At 36.2% G+C, this 12,713-nt stretch overlaps 1 protein-coding gene across 6 annotated transcripts in view; it reads left to right on the top strand.

Moving 5' to 3' along the window:
• The window catches only part of LOC135683735 (calcium/calmodulin-dependent protein kinase kinase 1), a 28,897-nt gene that overhangs the window by 7,784 nt on the left and 8,400 nt on the right, over positions 1–12,713 (top strand). For all 6 annotated transcript variants that reach the window (XM_065199080.2, XM_065199081.2, XM_065199083.2 and 3 more), the window contains 8 exons: positions 1,298–1,379; positions 2,718–2,793; positions 3,164–3,614; positions 7,767–7,811; positions 8,137–8,190; positions 9,238–9,289; positions 10,207–10,310; positions 11,948–11,984. In XM_065199080.2, the coding sequence (XP_065055152.2) occupies positions 1,298–1,379; positions 2,718–2,793; positions 3,164–3,614; positions 7,767–7,811; positions 8,137–8,190; positions 9,238–9,289; positions 10,207–10,310; positions 11,948–11,984 (901 nt within the window). The remainder of the gene's footprint in view (positions 1–1,297; positions 1,380–2,717; positions 2,794–3,163; positions 3,615–7,766; positions 7,812–8,136; positions 8,191–9,237; positions 9,290–10,206; positions 10,311–11,947; positions 11,985–12,713) is intronic.

The raw sequence follows: 12,713 nt of genomic DNA on the forward strand, positions 1-12,713 counted from the left end.
AAATATTTCCAATTATTTTTTGAATCATTGATTGGAAAGCGTAGCTTTAATGTAAAGTATGGGGACCACGATGAAAATCATTTCGAAAAAGATAACCCAGTGTGGTTATCGACACCCCAATGAAATTAAGAGTTTGCTAAGTTATGTTTGATACGAGTAGATTTGACTAAGCCATGTTGATTATTCAATGACTAAGACATATGCTAGTTCAAATATTCCATATTTTTTATAGTAATTAGTCAGAACATTTCACGACGAGTTCGTTTCATCTTCAGCTAAATGAAGAATATAGGATTGCCGTAAACATTTCCTATGTTAATTTTTCGAGAAGTGATGCATGGTAAACGTTTTTAAAAACTATTCACCTGCTCAAAGTACAAATGTTCAATTGGTATAGATGCAAAATTATCTTGGTCTGCAAATGATATTAATTATAATCAAAATTGAGAATAAGCCAAAAGATACATTTGTAGGAGATGAAGATGTACTGAAATTTTGCATTTTTTCGCTCGAAACTTTCTGTTCATTTACTATTTCATAAATTGCCGGAAATGCAAATTGAAAATCGTGTCTCTACTGCCACAGGATTAATTTAGATTTATACACCATATAGCTTTGTGTAAGATATTTTTTCAACAAATTCAGAACATCCAAAGTAAAATAAAAATTTTTTTTTGCATTTTCTTGCCTAGGGCTAGTCTTGTTATTGCATTAGGTTTAGAAGGCCTCTTTCCTTTGTTCTAGCATTCTGATAAGGAGGGGAGACCTGCAGATGACAAAATTTTCGTAAACATCGAATTTCCATTCATGCCTTAAAATAGAGTCGCTGTTAAGCCATTTCACAGAAAGCCTTAAATCTAGAGCTTGACCTGTTGTACGCACAAACATGAAAGATTCTTTTGCCGGTGCTATTGTCAACATCCTGAAATAACTGTTAAATTATGACTGATTGTACTTTCAGTAGGTCAGTTTCAGGGGGTAAAATAACTATCATCACTGTCAGGTCAAATACCTTGTGTATTGTGGTGAAGTTTAACGTTGCTAATTAGTTTTGCAGGCATTTTATTATTGAGATTATTTTATAGAACTGTGCTTTAATGGAAAGAAGCGTGTCTTATTAGACATAAAGATTAACACACACTCTTTGTTTTTGCTGAAAACCGCTATTTTATGTCTTGTGAGCAATTCTTTGTTTTCTTTGTCTGCATAAATTTTTTGCCAGTGAATTTTAAAAACTTATACAGTCTTCTTACATTTCAAGTATTGCTTTTATTTATAATTGCATTTTGTTTTTCAGAGAAAGAAAAGTGGAAGCAATATTGAAGCAACTGTATCGAAGTTTGCTAAATGCCTTAGAGGCAAAAGAAAGATGGGCTCTGGTGAGTGATTTCATTTGTTGATAGAAACCATCATAGATTTGAATCGTCTTTCAAGAATTAGAAAGCTACAATGCCTACTAGAAGTCTTGGGACAATGACGTCAGTTTGCAAGGTCACATTCAGCCATTAGGTCAAATCACCCTCTCCCCCACGAAATTATGTTGGTTTACTATAAAACAGGTCAGGGAATTAGAAAGTATCTTCTTTTGCGTTTGCCTTATGCCATTCTTTAAACTATTAAAATTGTTCCAGGGAAAGGGGCGGAATTAGTATTTTTTCGGAAAAGGTATGACATATGAAATGAAACGCAAATTGCTTGGTGTTCCAAGTACTTTTGGCCATGATTGTAGTTTTTGAAGACATAGATCCGGTAGCTTCACAGTGAAATGCTAACCCGGATCGGAGTGTTTGCTGGCTGTAGTGCTCAATGACTGAGTCGGCCCGGAATGCTAACAGAAAACCGGCCACTTTCAACTTTAAATTGGTACCTGGCTTGGATGTTGATGCATTGAAAGATGAACAGTCCATTATCAAATTTTTCCACACTCCTGAGTTTAGTGCTAAATTGTAATTGTGTTCCAAACAAACGTGACAAGTTTGGATATAGAAAGAATTAATGAATCTTTCGCTGTTCGGTTCGAAATCAAGAGTCTTTCTGAAACAATCTGGACGACATTTGTTATCCAGGCCGCTTTTATCATCCGTACACAATTTGGCAGTAAGCCTTTCCGTGCATATTCATACAAAGAAACAGGGGCGGACACTTGGTCAAATATTTGGGGGGGGCAGGCTTTTTGTTTTAATAAGATGACTTCATGTTTCCCACACAAGACCATTATCCTCTAAAACATTGGGGGGCGGTGACCCCCCTCGCCCCCCAAGTGTCCGCCACTGGAACAAACCCTCCCATAAAGGTTTTGATCCCTTTACTTTTCTCGCGTTAAACCCTTGGCAGATTAAGGGCCTTGTCATCTTGAATGGTGTTCTCTTTAAAATTTACAAATGGCTCCAGAATTATATAACTTTTCTTCAAGTGCAGGCGCAAGGATGGCATTGATGCTGGGATGGTTTTGACCATGCATCAAGACTTATTTCGCAAAGACTTTCCATCAATTTGTGTCACCAATGTTGTTCTGTCAGTTTGTGACTGTCGTTTTGTGAAATCTTTTACTCGAGAAATAGGGCTTTTTAGAATAGGGCTTTTTACAAATGTATAGGTTAACTAGCTATCAGGGGTCTGGGACACAGGCTAAGGCTAACGAGATACGAGTATTGTAAATTATGTCATTTTTTTCTTATAGACAGAATTCCTTTGTAAATTTATGTTTTAATCGGTAGGATGCACAAAGCATGCCGCCACAAATGTTGTTGCCCCTCTGGAAGAAGCCTCGACAATTTCAGTGGAAAGCACTGGGTAAGGAGGAGATTCACACTATATCGATATTCTGTTAAGCTATTTTTGGATAAAGTCACAGCTGTTTTGCTGTTTCACGGAGCTCGGTGTGGAAGCTGGATGTTGTTTAGACGAACGGACTTAAATGTTAGAGTTCTTAGAATATAAAGTGTAGCATAATAAGTGATTAGTTTGGAAGCAAAAGCTGAGTTGTAACTTGAAGTGAACAGAATACAAAGAATAAAATGTACGTGAAGTTTGGCAGCTATTACGTTATCCTTGGCAGCAATGGCGAATGACGAAAAACGTGAAAAGTAAAAGGCCTGAAATGTCATTAATGAGAATGCAGTGCTAGATTATTTGATTTTGTTCAATGTGTTTTCCTTTTTAGACCCAAAGTGAAAAAGCTCACGCCAACTATAAAGAAACCAAGTAAAGAAATCCGACCTGCGTTATCGGAAACATACAGCATTGAATCTGTCGATCAAGTTCTTGGGAAAGAGTACTACGAGCAAGAAAGAACAGATCCTGAGCTGTTACAGACAACTACGAACAAAACTGGGGATGAGAACACCGAAGAAACTATTCGAAGTAATAGTAATAGGAGTTTGAAGTCTGTCAAGCAAAGCACATCTAGAGACAGTTTAAAGCATTACACAGGACAAACGAACCTTTTAGACTGTAAGCAGGTGAGAAATAGAAGTGTGAGTGACGAAGTCTTTGATAATGGACAAGTAGAAGAGAGCCGTGAAAAAGCATCTAAAGAGAACATGCAGCTGCCACCAGTGCCAAAGCGTTTAAAACGGCAGCCCACTATAGAAAACACCTTGTGCTTTCAAGAGGTGAGAATTTTTGTATTCTTGAAAATTATTTTAGGCAAATCATTTTATACTTAGCTAGATTTTTACTGAAAATCTTTCTTGTTTGTTGGAATGAGATGTTGCATGTTGACACTATCTTCTTCCCCTCTTGCACTCAAAGAATTTTTAACAACTTCTCTCGCAGTTACGTGTAGCAAAATTCAGAATCTTCTTTATTGCGTTGCCTTTACAAGACATAAATGCGTCAAGTCACAATGATAGGATAATGTATACAAAAATATACTTTCCCATGTTTGTCGAATCATAATCGAAGTGTTGGGCCTGAGACTGCTCACGGCAAGTTATGTCTTATCAATTTTGAAAACAGGCTCCGTCAACGACCGGTTGTAGACAATTGTTGCCGAGATTGCACGGAACTCTATTTTTATCAGCGACAGTAGATGACGAAAGGTTGAGACCCCCTACTCATCATGACTTTATAACTTCTTATCTCGAGATCTAGTTGCCCCATTGCCAAGCTATATGTTGTTTCTTATTTTTCGCAAACATCAGCGTGTCTTGCAGTGCTTCGTAGTGTTAAGACCCAGGCTCCTACTTTGTTTGTGCACTATTTTGTATTTGATGTTCTCTTTATCATCTTTTGAAGATTTATCCTCAGTAACTTGTGTTGAGGGACCAAGGCTCTTTTCAATAACAAAATTAGATGATATTGATTAAATCTGTTACTTTTGCCAAGCCTTTCTCCGCTTCCATGATTTCAATTATTGCTATATTCTTTATCGTCGATCAATTTTTGTTGAGGAGATTTTGCAGTTCACTTGCGCGGTGTTGGTAGAATTGCTCGTTCACCATACTCTAGCTTATATATATATCAATAGAAACATTTCCTATTGCCGCTGTAGTGGAGTTTCTTAGATGTATCCAGTGGCTTAAAAGTGTGAATGGTCAGGTTTTCATGTACTTTAAAAAGTTTCCTGTAGAGGATAATGCGACTTGTACAAGCTGGAAAGGCTCTCGTTTTCTTCTTTTCACAGCTATAAACTGGGTACTGCTAGATAAATTATTTGATTTCCTGTGAGATTTGCTTTATTTTCTTCCTTGCATCGAAATATCGTCAAATATGGCCTATGACTTATCACAATTTCTTTTCCTTTATGCGTTTTTCTCTGTCTCTATCATTGACTCATCTTAAAATCCTTGAAGCAAAGTAAATGTTTAGACTAGATTATCAGATTTCCAATTGCTGGTACCTTTGGACTAATATTTTTCTATTCCTATTTCATAACACTTTGCTTAGGGGGATGTTTGGATAATTAGGCGCTATGAGGCAGTTTTTCTAACACTAAACTTAATCATCAACAAGGTCTACAAAATATTGCTTTAACGACAACAGAGAGTTCTGTACTAAAGAATTGGTCAACTTGCGATTGGGTAGCTGATAGAGAATTTAGTAAATAGGATGAGAGGATATCTGTGATGTTTTTTTATTATTTAAAGTAGGCCTAATGGTTGCTCGCGTTTCGATTGCAATATCTTCTATCATTACTTAATAATGGTTAGCTTGATTATGCATCAGAAATTGATTGACTGATGGATATTCCTTGATTTCGGAGAGCTCCCGCTTGATAAAAACCCAGTTCCACAGTCATGAAACACTCCGCTTTTTGCCAAGTTAATCGAGAGGTTTCGAGCAGCAGTTTTGTTGTGAAATTTTTAATCCGTCGTGAGAATGCTGTCTTTTGTACTGCAGGTGTTGTTTGGAGTACTATTTTTATTCGGGCATTAGTTTAGTATGGACTTGCCAAACCTGAATCTAAGTCATATTGACAAGTATTTGAGATGAATAGCAGCTCATCGATGTGCATCATGGTAAATATGTATTAACCTTGTAGTAGATTTTCACTAATATATCGCTGCTAAAATATATTTCGATCGTTAGGATATGCAGTATCTTTGCTTTTCACTTAACGTATTTACTGTCTGGCCACGTTATATAATAACGACCTCGATATTTGTATTGATATGTAGGCGTATTTGCGCTTTTTCCTTCTTTTCGAAATGCACATAGCATCTTCGTTGGCTTCGTTTTTGTAAACAGAATTCATATTAGATAAAAATGGTTTTGAAAAGAATGTTTCTGTAGTCAATATAGCTTCAGATTATAGTATTTTTTCTAGCTTGAATTTTGACAATCTAACATTTGCCTGATTTATACCTGGTACTAGAAATTTTACCTTCTAGTACTAGAGATGGGATTTTCATTTACGTTTATGGCGACGTCTATCCCCGCCATTATTTTATAGAAGTGAAAGTTGATGGTTTCTTGACATTTTTCTAGTAGCAGCAGATTTCATGACAGCTTCTTTTGTTATATCGAATTTTAAACCTGTAAAATTTCAAGGGGTTTCTATCTGAATCTTTTGTCGCATGATTCATCTGCATTTTTACATTCTTCTTTGTTCTTCGGTTGGTCTATGCTTTCGTCTCTGGAACATTTTATTTGTGATTTAGCGTGTTGATTTTGTGCAAGCCTGCCATAGGCCTTTTGAAGTGACCTCGCTGTCTTCTCGAATGCCTTTGTCTTTGAAAAGATTTGCATAATGGTACTTTTTGGAATGGGACTTTTTACTTTGTTGCGAGTTTGCCGTATTTGGAAAGCCAGGCTCATTTTGGTTGTTCAGACCATTCACATTGCGCGCTGGGAGAATTTAGTAGCAACGATACTGTGGCCTGTATGTAAGGGTGTATGATAGTCTAGTAATTGTACTCTCATATAAGATGCCTCTTGTTGTTATTGGCATTTAGAAGTATTTTGTTTGATATTAAATTGGAGATACGTAACATCGTTGTGACGGCCTACCTGCAGTTTTTATGCGAGTAGCCATAACAGCCCATTGTCTGTGGGGATTTTTTGTCATGGCTCCTTATTTTTGTGTATGGTATGATTATGGGCTGGCACTGTTGCCATGACAGTACGAGTTTCGATTTTAGTTGTGTTAAATACTTCACACCACATTTGTCACATGCGCTTAAGATACTCGTTAGGCACTTACGTTTGTACTACAGGTGGACGTGTGTTAGTTGCTACAAACACTGGTAGATTCGCTGATTCACTTCTTGAAATTGCATGTTCCTTAAACTAACGGTATTTCGAGGACTTTCTCCGTTTTCTGTTCCAAACATTTCTAAAAGTCCTTGTTGCTTCAATCAAAGGTGTCTTTTCTAGTATGCTGTGTTGATCTCAACACCTTACAGTAGCGTCAAGTTCCATTCCTCTGAATTTCCCTGTTCCAGCGGCTCGCAGGAGCAACTGCAATAGCTAATGCTAGTAACCTTCATAGAACAAGAGAACCAATCTGGTTGCTTTCGTCCCCATTGCCCTTCATAACGTTTGACCTTGGCCTAAGTTAATGCGTTTGATGTCTCAATTTCCCTGTTGAAGTTACTAGGTAATTGGTCACTGTATTGTGGAATGCAGTTTTTCCCGCTTATACCTTCAATAAGAAAAAAGCCGAAGAATTGAAATATTGGCGAATAAAAGGTTTTTCAATCGATTCTTTACCGATTGGAGACTCAAACTATACTAAGGTTAATAACCGTTTAGTTTTTACTGCCTCAATCTTCACGCTGTTTATACGTCATATCAAGAGAAATCGGGTTTTGGAAGCACAATGTTATATAAACAAAACTTCTTGACGAATCTAGATGCATTCATAATCATGTCACATTGTAAAATCTTTTGAATCCGTAATTGTATGTAAACTTTACATTCTTATTGAATTCGTATTTCAACATCTTATTTCAGCAACAACATATTTTGTCAGTATTTTGCCTTCTGATAGATATTTTGACGCCAAAGCCACTATGGTGTTCATTAACGCGGCAGTGAATGTCGAAATGCTTAAAAATCCCCTTGCTTAAAAATAGAAATCTAGAATGGGTATTTTTGCTAGCAAGTATGGATGTTTTTAATTTGTGATTTAGGAAAACGCCATCAGACACAAAAAAGCAGTTGCTAGCTCTCTTCTTTGTGTCAAATCTGTTTAAAAGCCTTTTTGTTTGACGTTTAATTTGGGCATCTAGCTCGATGAATGTCTTGATCCAGAAATAGTTTCAATCTCTCAAAATCTTTTTTTGGGCTAGACTCTGATCAACTGATTTTTTGTCATGCAGGATGACCAGATAAATCATTATCAAATACAAGAGGAAATTGGTCGGGTAGGATTCTTGATTTGTTTTTTAAATGTAGATACTTTCCACTTTTATCTAACATGTTTATTAAGTTTTTATAGACTTTATTATAGGCTATTATAGAAAAATTTTACGTTTATAAAGCTTATCCTTTTTGCTAAACGAAAAATTGTGTAAATTCCGCATTATAACCTATTTTTCTAAGTTTAGTTCGAAACATACAAGATTTCTTATCGTTTTCGGAGCTTTAGTATAAGCAATAGTTAACTGTCTCCGTGTAATGTCTTTTATTGATAAAAACGCATTCATTTGCGCGACCTCTATTTGCACATAACCTCTATTTGCTTCCCAGGGCTCCTTCGCAACCGTCTATAGATGTCGTTCGTTAAAGAACCAGGTTGAATACGTAAGTTGACGACCTAAATTTCTACATTTGAATTTTGCAGTGTAGGCTGGGTTTGTGTTTGAGGTATTGAGAGTATTAAGGAAGCTTTTAGGAGTTATTTTCACTGAAAGGAAGCAGAAATGAAGCTTATGCATGTTTAATACGTCACACCATTTATATGCCAAACTGTCACAGCTCGATCAACCAACAGACCGCTATTGCCGCTGCAGTCCTTTATACTTATAGCCCATTCTGCCTAAGTCAGTTCATCGAAAATATTTGTGTTGCTACATGAAGTTGTAGCTATTTAAATAGAAAAATTGTGTGACCATAGTCGTTATGCGGGTGATTCAAACCTTCTCGTTGCAAGGTTCAATAAAATAAGGAGGGAAACACTCTTGTGGGAGGGTTCTGCGGATTAATGGATGGTGGGAGCTTGCTTCATTCACGTTTGCTTGCTTGCTTGCTCGACTTTAAACCTAAAGGATTTAGGTTGAGTTGCAATTGAATCCCAGTATCCTTTGCCAGCAGGCCATTGCTGGTAATGCATTAGTAGGCTCCAATAAATGAATCAAAATCAGAAGAAAACAAGCAGCATTCTGTGAGCTGACCTACGTCACAAACCATATCGAATATCGACTTGTGTGCAACAAAGACACTTTCCTGTCCAAGTTGATATTCGATTAGGTTTGTGACACAGGCTACCTGTAGCAGGGCTGAAAAATTATCATTTCTAGATATGCAGATGTATAGCAGGGTCGGGTCTTTTTTATTTGCTGTCGTTAATATTTACATCAACTGACTGAGATTAAATTATTAACATAAAAAAATCCATGTACCGGATTGTTTTTTTATTTGACACGTTTGCTTAAAAAGCTTCGCTTCTCTTTGCTGTTTCCCTTTGTGCTCGATTTTTTTGTTGGCTAAAGAAAGTTTAAGGATCTTGTAAACCAAACCGCATAGCAATAATTGCCTCTATATTCGTTCGACCCGACTTACTCCATCCCTGTCCATATACAGCCTTCTTGCCAAATGGCGTTTGTTTGGATTATATTTTGATTTTCGCAGGCAATAAAAGTCATATCGAAGAAAAGACTGATCAGAAAGAATGGTCTGATGGGTAAGCATTTATTGCTCTTTAATACCAAAGATGTGTATGATATAAGTGCCAGTGTCCATTAGATCACCTACCATATGTCGACCTTCAGTTAATATTTGTTTGTTTAATGACTATCCCCAGAGGTGAGTAGTTTAAGGTTGGAAACCAAAATGTGGGTAGTTTAAAGTGGTAGGTCAAAAAGTGAGTAGTTTGAGGTGGTAAACCATTAGGTGAGTAGTTTAAGGTTGGAAACCAAAATATGGATAGTTTAAAGTGGTAGGTCAAAAAGTGAGTAGTTTGAGGTGGTAAACCATTAGGTGAGTAGTTTAAGGTGTAAAACCCGAAGGTGAGTAGTTTAAGGTGGTAAACAAGTAGGGGGGTGTCTATAGTGGTAAACCAAGAAACTGATCAATAAAGATTGGTAAATAATATTTTTTGTGTTACTTCGAGATAAATGTTAATTTTTTATCCTTTCTCGATAAACGTAAGCTTGTCTAACATCATAAACGTGATCATAAACGTAAGGAAAAATAGTCTAACATCTTGCTGCGTCATGCTCATTTCTATAACAGAGGAATCATTTGTTTAACTTTGATCATTAATTGATTTATTCATTTGGCCCATGGCTAGATTCAGAGGAAAATAACCACTTTCTACAAAGCAGCTAATTGGATCATTTCTACACAATGTTATCGCCAGTACTTAGTTATTAATGCCAAGTAAATCACAAATAACTGAGCCAAGTTTTAATTAAAGTTTTCTTCGATTTTCCAGGAACAGAAGTAATTAATCCACCACGTACTTTAATCTTGAGACCGATTGGAATTTTTGTTTCTTTTTCAGGTTCCAATCAAACAACCGCAATTATTTTAGCTAAATATACATAGAGTTTTTTTAATTATGAAAGAATGTAAAACCTATTTGATTTTGCTTTCCAGCTCGCCACCCACGCAAATCCAGAGCAAATCCTTTGGATGCTTTGCACAGGGAAATCGCAATTTTGAAGAAAGTTGATCACCCCAATGTTGTCAAGCTTGTCGAGGTCAGTTTTTTATCAAAGAGTTTTTGATAAAAACTACTTTTTGATGAAAATACTAAGGCTTTGGTATGTAGCATTTTTGAAAAGGATATACACTCCTTCTTAATAAGGAACGGACTAAGTCTTAAGATGACCAAATGGTAAAGAAATTTAACTTTAGCATCAATCGCTTTCAACTTTAAGAAAATGATCGAAAGTCTTCATTTGTAAAAAACGATGAGGCACCCATTTCCTGCTCAATTTTCGTAGACAATAAAAGGAGAACTCCTTGTGACTGATTAAGTGTTCTGTTTTATTTTATGAAATGTTATGCTTCGTGTTTATAATTGATAGTAGTTCCTCATAGCGTTGGGTACTGAGAAGCTTCAAAAAAACACAAAAAGTAAAAGCAAAAATTCAGAAACTTAGTATTAATTGTGAGCTTTGTTTCTTATAAAAATGCGTTTTGAGAAAGGGAAATGAATGTTAAAGAAAAACAAGAAAAAAGAGCAAAAATAATGAAAATGAAGGAGAAGAAAGAGAGAGAAAAGGATTGAAAGGAAATTGTGTGAGATATTAGCTATAATCTCAATATTTTCAGGAGTCCATTTGGAGCCATGAAGCTGCTTTTAAGTCTTTTCTTACAATACTTTGTCTGATGCTTTTTTCAAGTACTTTATTAGATTTATGTATTGAGAAGGAATGGGTATAATCGTGGATCATCGTTTCAAGATTCTTTTCTAGAATCTAAAAAGCTACCTTTAAAACACTGATTCAATATATTTTTAATAGTTGATCGTTTAGATGGTTTGCTCTGATAGACCATAGTCAAAACCTTTTGAATTGATAGCATGAACAGAATGAACAGAAACTGCGTGTGGCATTCCGCGCAATCATGACATTTTTGAATTTTTGAATTGAATTTTTTGGATCCTTTTATACTGATGATCGATTGGCATGATTAGCAAGGGGTCGTACTTGACCGCTAATTTTCTTACAAGGATTCTGCTTAATGAATTGATTGCTTTTAAGTTGCAAATGAGTTTAAAGAAGGAATTATGAACTATGAAAATGATTCAATCACGAGGGAATCTTGTTTGTGGTGACTGGTTTTTCCTTAAAGAAGTAAAGATTCCAAAATCCTTCAAGTTGGACCTGTTCAGCTTTCAATTTTGACGGATCATTTTCGAATAGTTACGATGCCCGCCAAAAGTAGTTAGAACACCGAGATTGTACTCGTAATAAATGTACATTTTTCAGTTTATTTCCCTGTTTAAAGCAGACGGAACCCTCTCCCCCCTTAAACAATGTTGTGAATGAAGATGAACATGTCCCTAAACATGGGTTACACAATTTGCGCTCCAACATACATTTGTTGTCATTTTCCAGTCCGAATCCAACATTGTATATGGGGGAGGGAGATGTTTAGTAGGAAAGATGATTGGACTGTTCCAACACTTTTGGCGGGCATTGTAGTATAACATTGGTCACTCATGAGTTGATTTTAGCATGCTATTGGTGACGAGGACATTGGTAAAACGTCACAGACCTTTTGTAAATGAATTCTCTATTATCTAGTATCCTATCAATATCTGTTTGAACCTTATGTACTTCATGTAGATCTTGTTCAAAATTTTTAATTGTCCCCTTCCTTCACACAGGTTATCGATGACCCGGAAATCGACAATGTTTATATGAGTAAGTGTTAATCTCAAAATATTGAAATAGTAAAAACATGTGAAATTTTGATTCATCACCAGGTATAAGTTACCTCAAAATATACTGTTTATTTTTTTAGTTCATTTAATCCTATGTTTAGTAAGACCCTAAATGACATTACCTATTTGATACGAGGCGAATTTTCGATGGCGGTGAATCAGAATATGATTCAGGCTGTACTAGCATCAGCCACAGTAGCAGCCTCCTCTCAAGAAATTGCAAAAATTGAAAACGGGGTTGTGGCCTGACCATTGGCGAGAAAGCCTGTTGGCATGGAAATTTGATAGAGAAAATTTCGATCGAATAATGCAGTTTAATTTCACTGAATGTGTTAATTTTCTTCAATGGACAAGCAAATTGGACTTCCTTTCCCAGGCCTGAACTTTGAATTACCTCTAGGGGACATATCAAGATTACCTCAGCAAGAAAGGTTTCTAATTATTTTATGATAGCATCAATGCCCTTGTCCAAAGCACTCAGTGTTCGAGTCCAAAAGTGGTCGTCCGCAGCCAACGCCCCCCCCTCCCCACCACTGTCTGCTGTATTTCCCTGGATGCTCCTAATTTTTAACTCAAGGGATGGTTCTTATTAAGATGAAGCCCATCCTAAAGTACTTTAATAAGAATTATCTATTCTCTATGACGTAAAGCTTTTCAGCCATGTTGCCATTTCCCGAATTTCTTTTGATCATATCTCTAGCCTAACTAT

Source organism: Rhopilema esculentum, chromosome 7 (genome assembly GCF_057945365.1).
Source record: "Rhopilema esculentum isolate cy_ngs chromosome 7, ASM5794536v1, whole genome shotgun sequence".
Lineage (NCBI taxonomy): Eukaryota > Metazoa > Cnidaria > Scyphozoa > Rhizostomeae > Rhizostomatidae > Rhopilema > Rhopilema esculentum.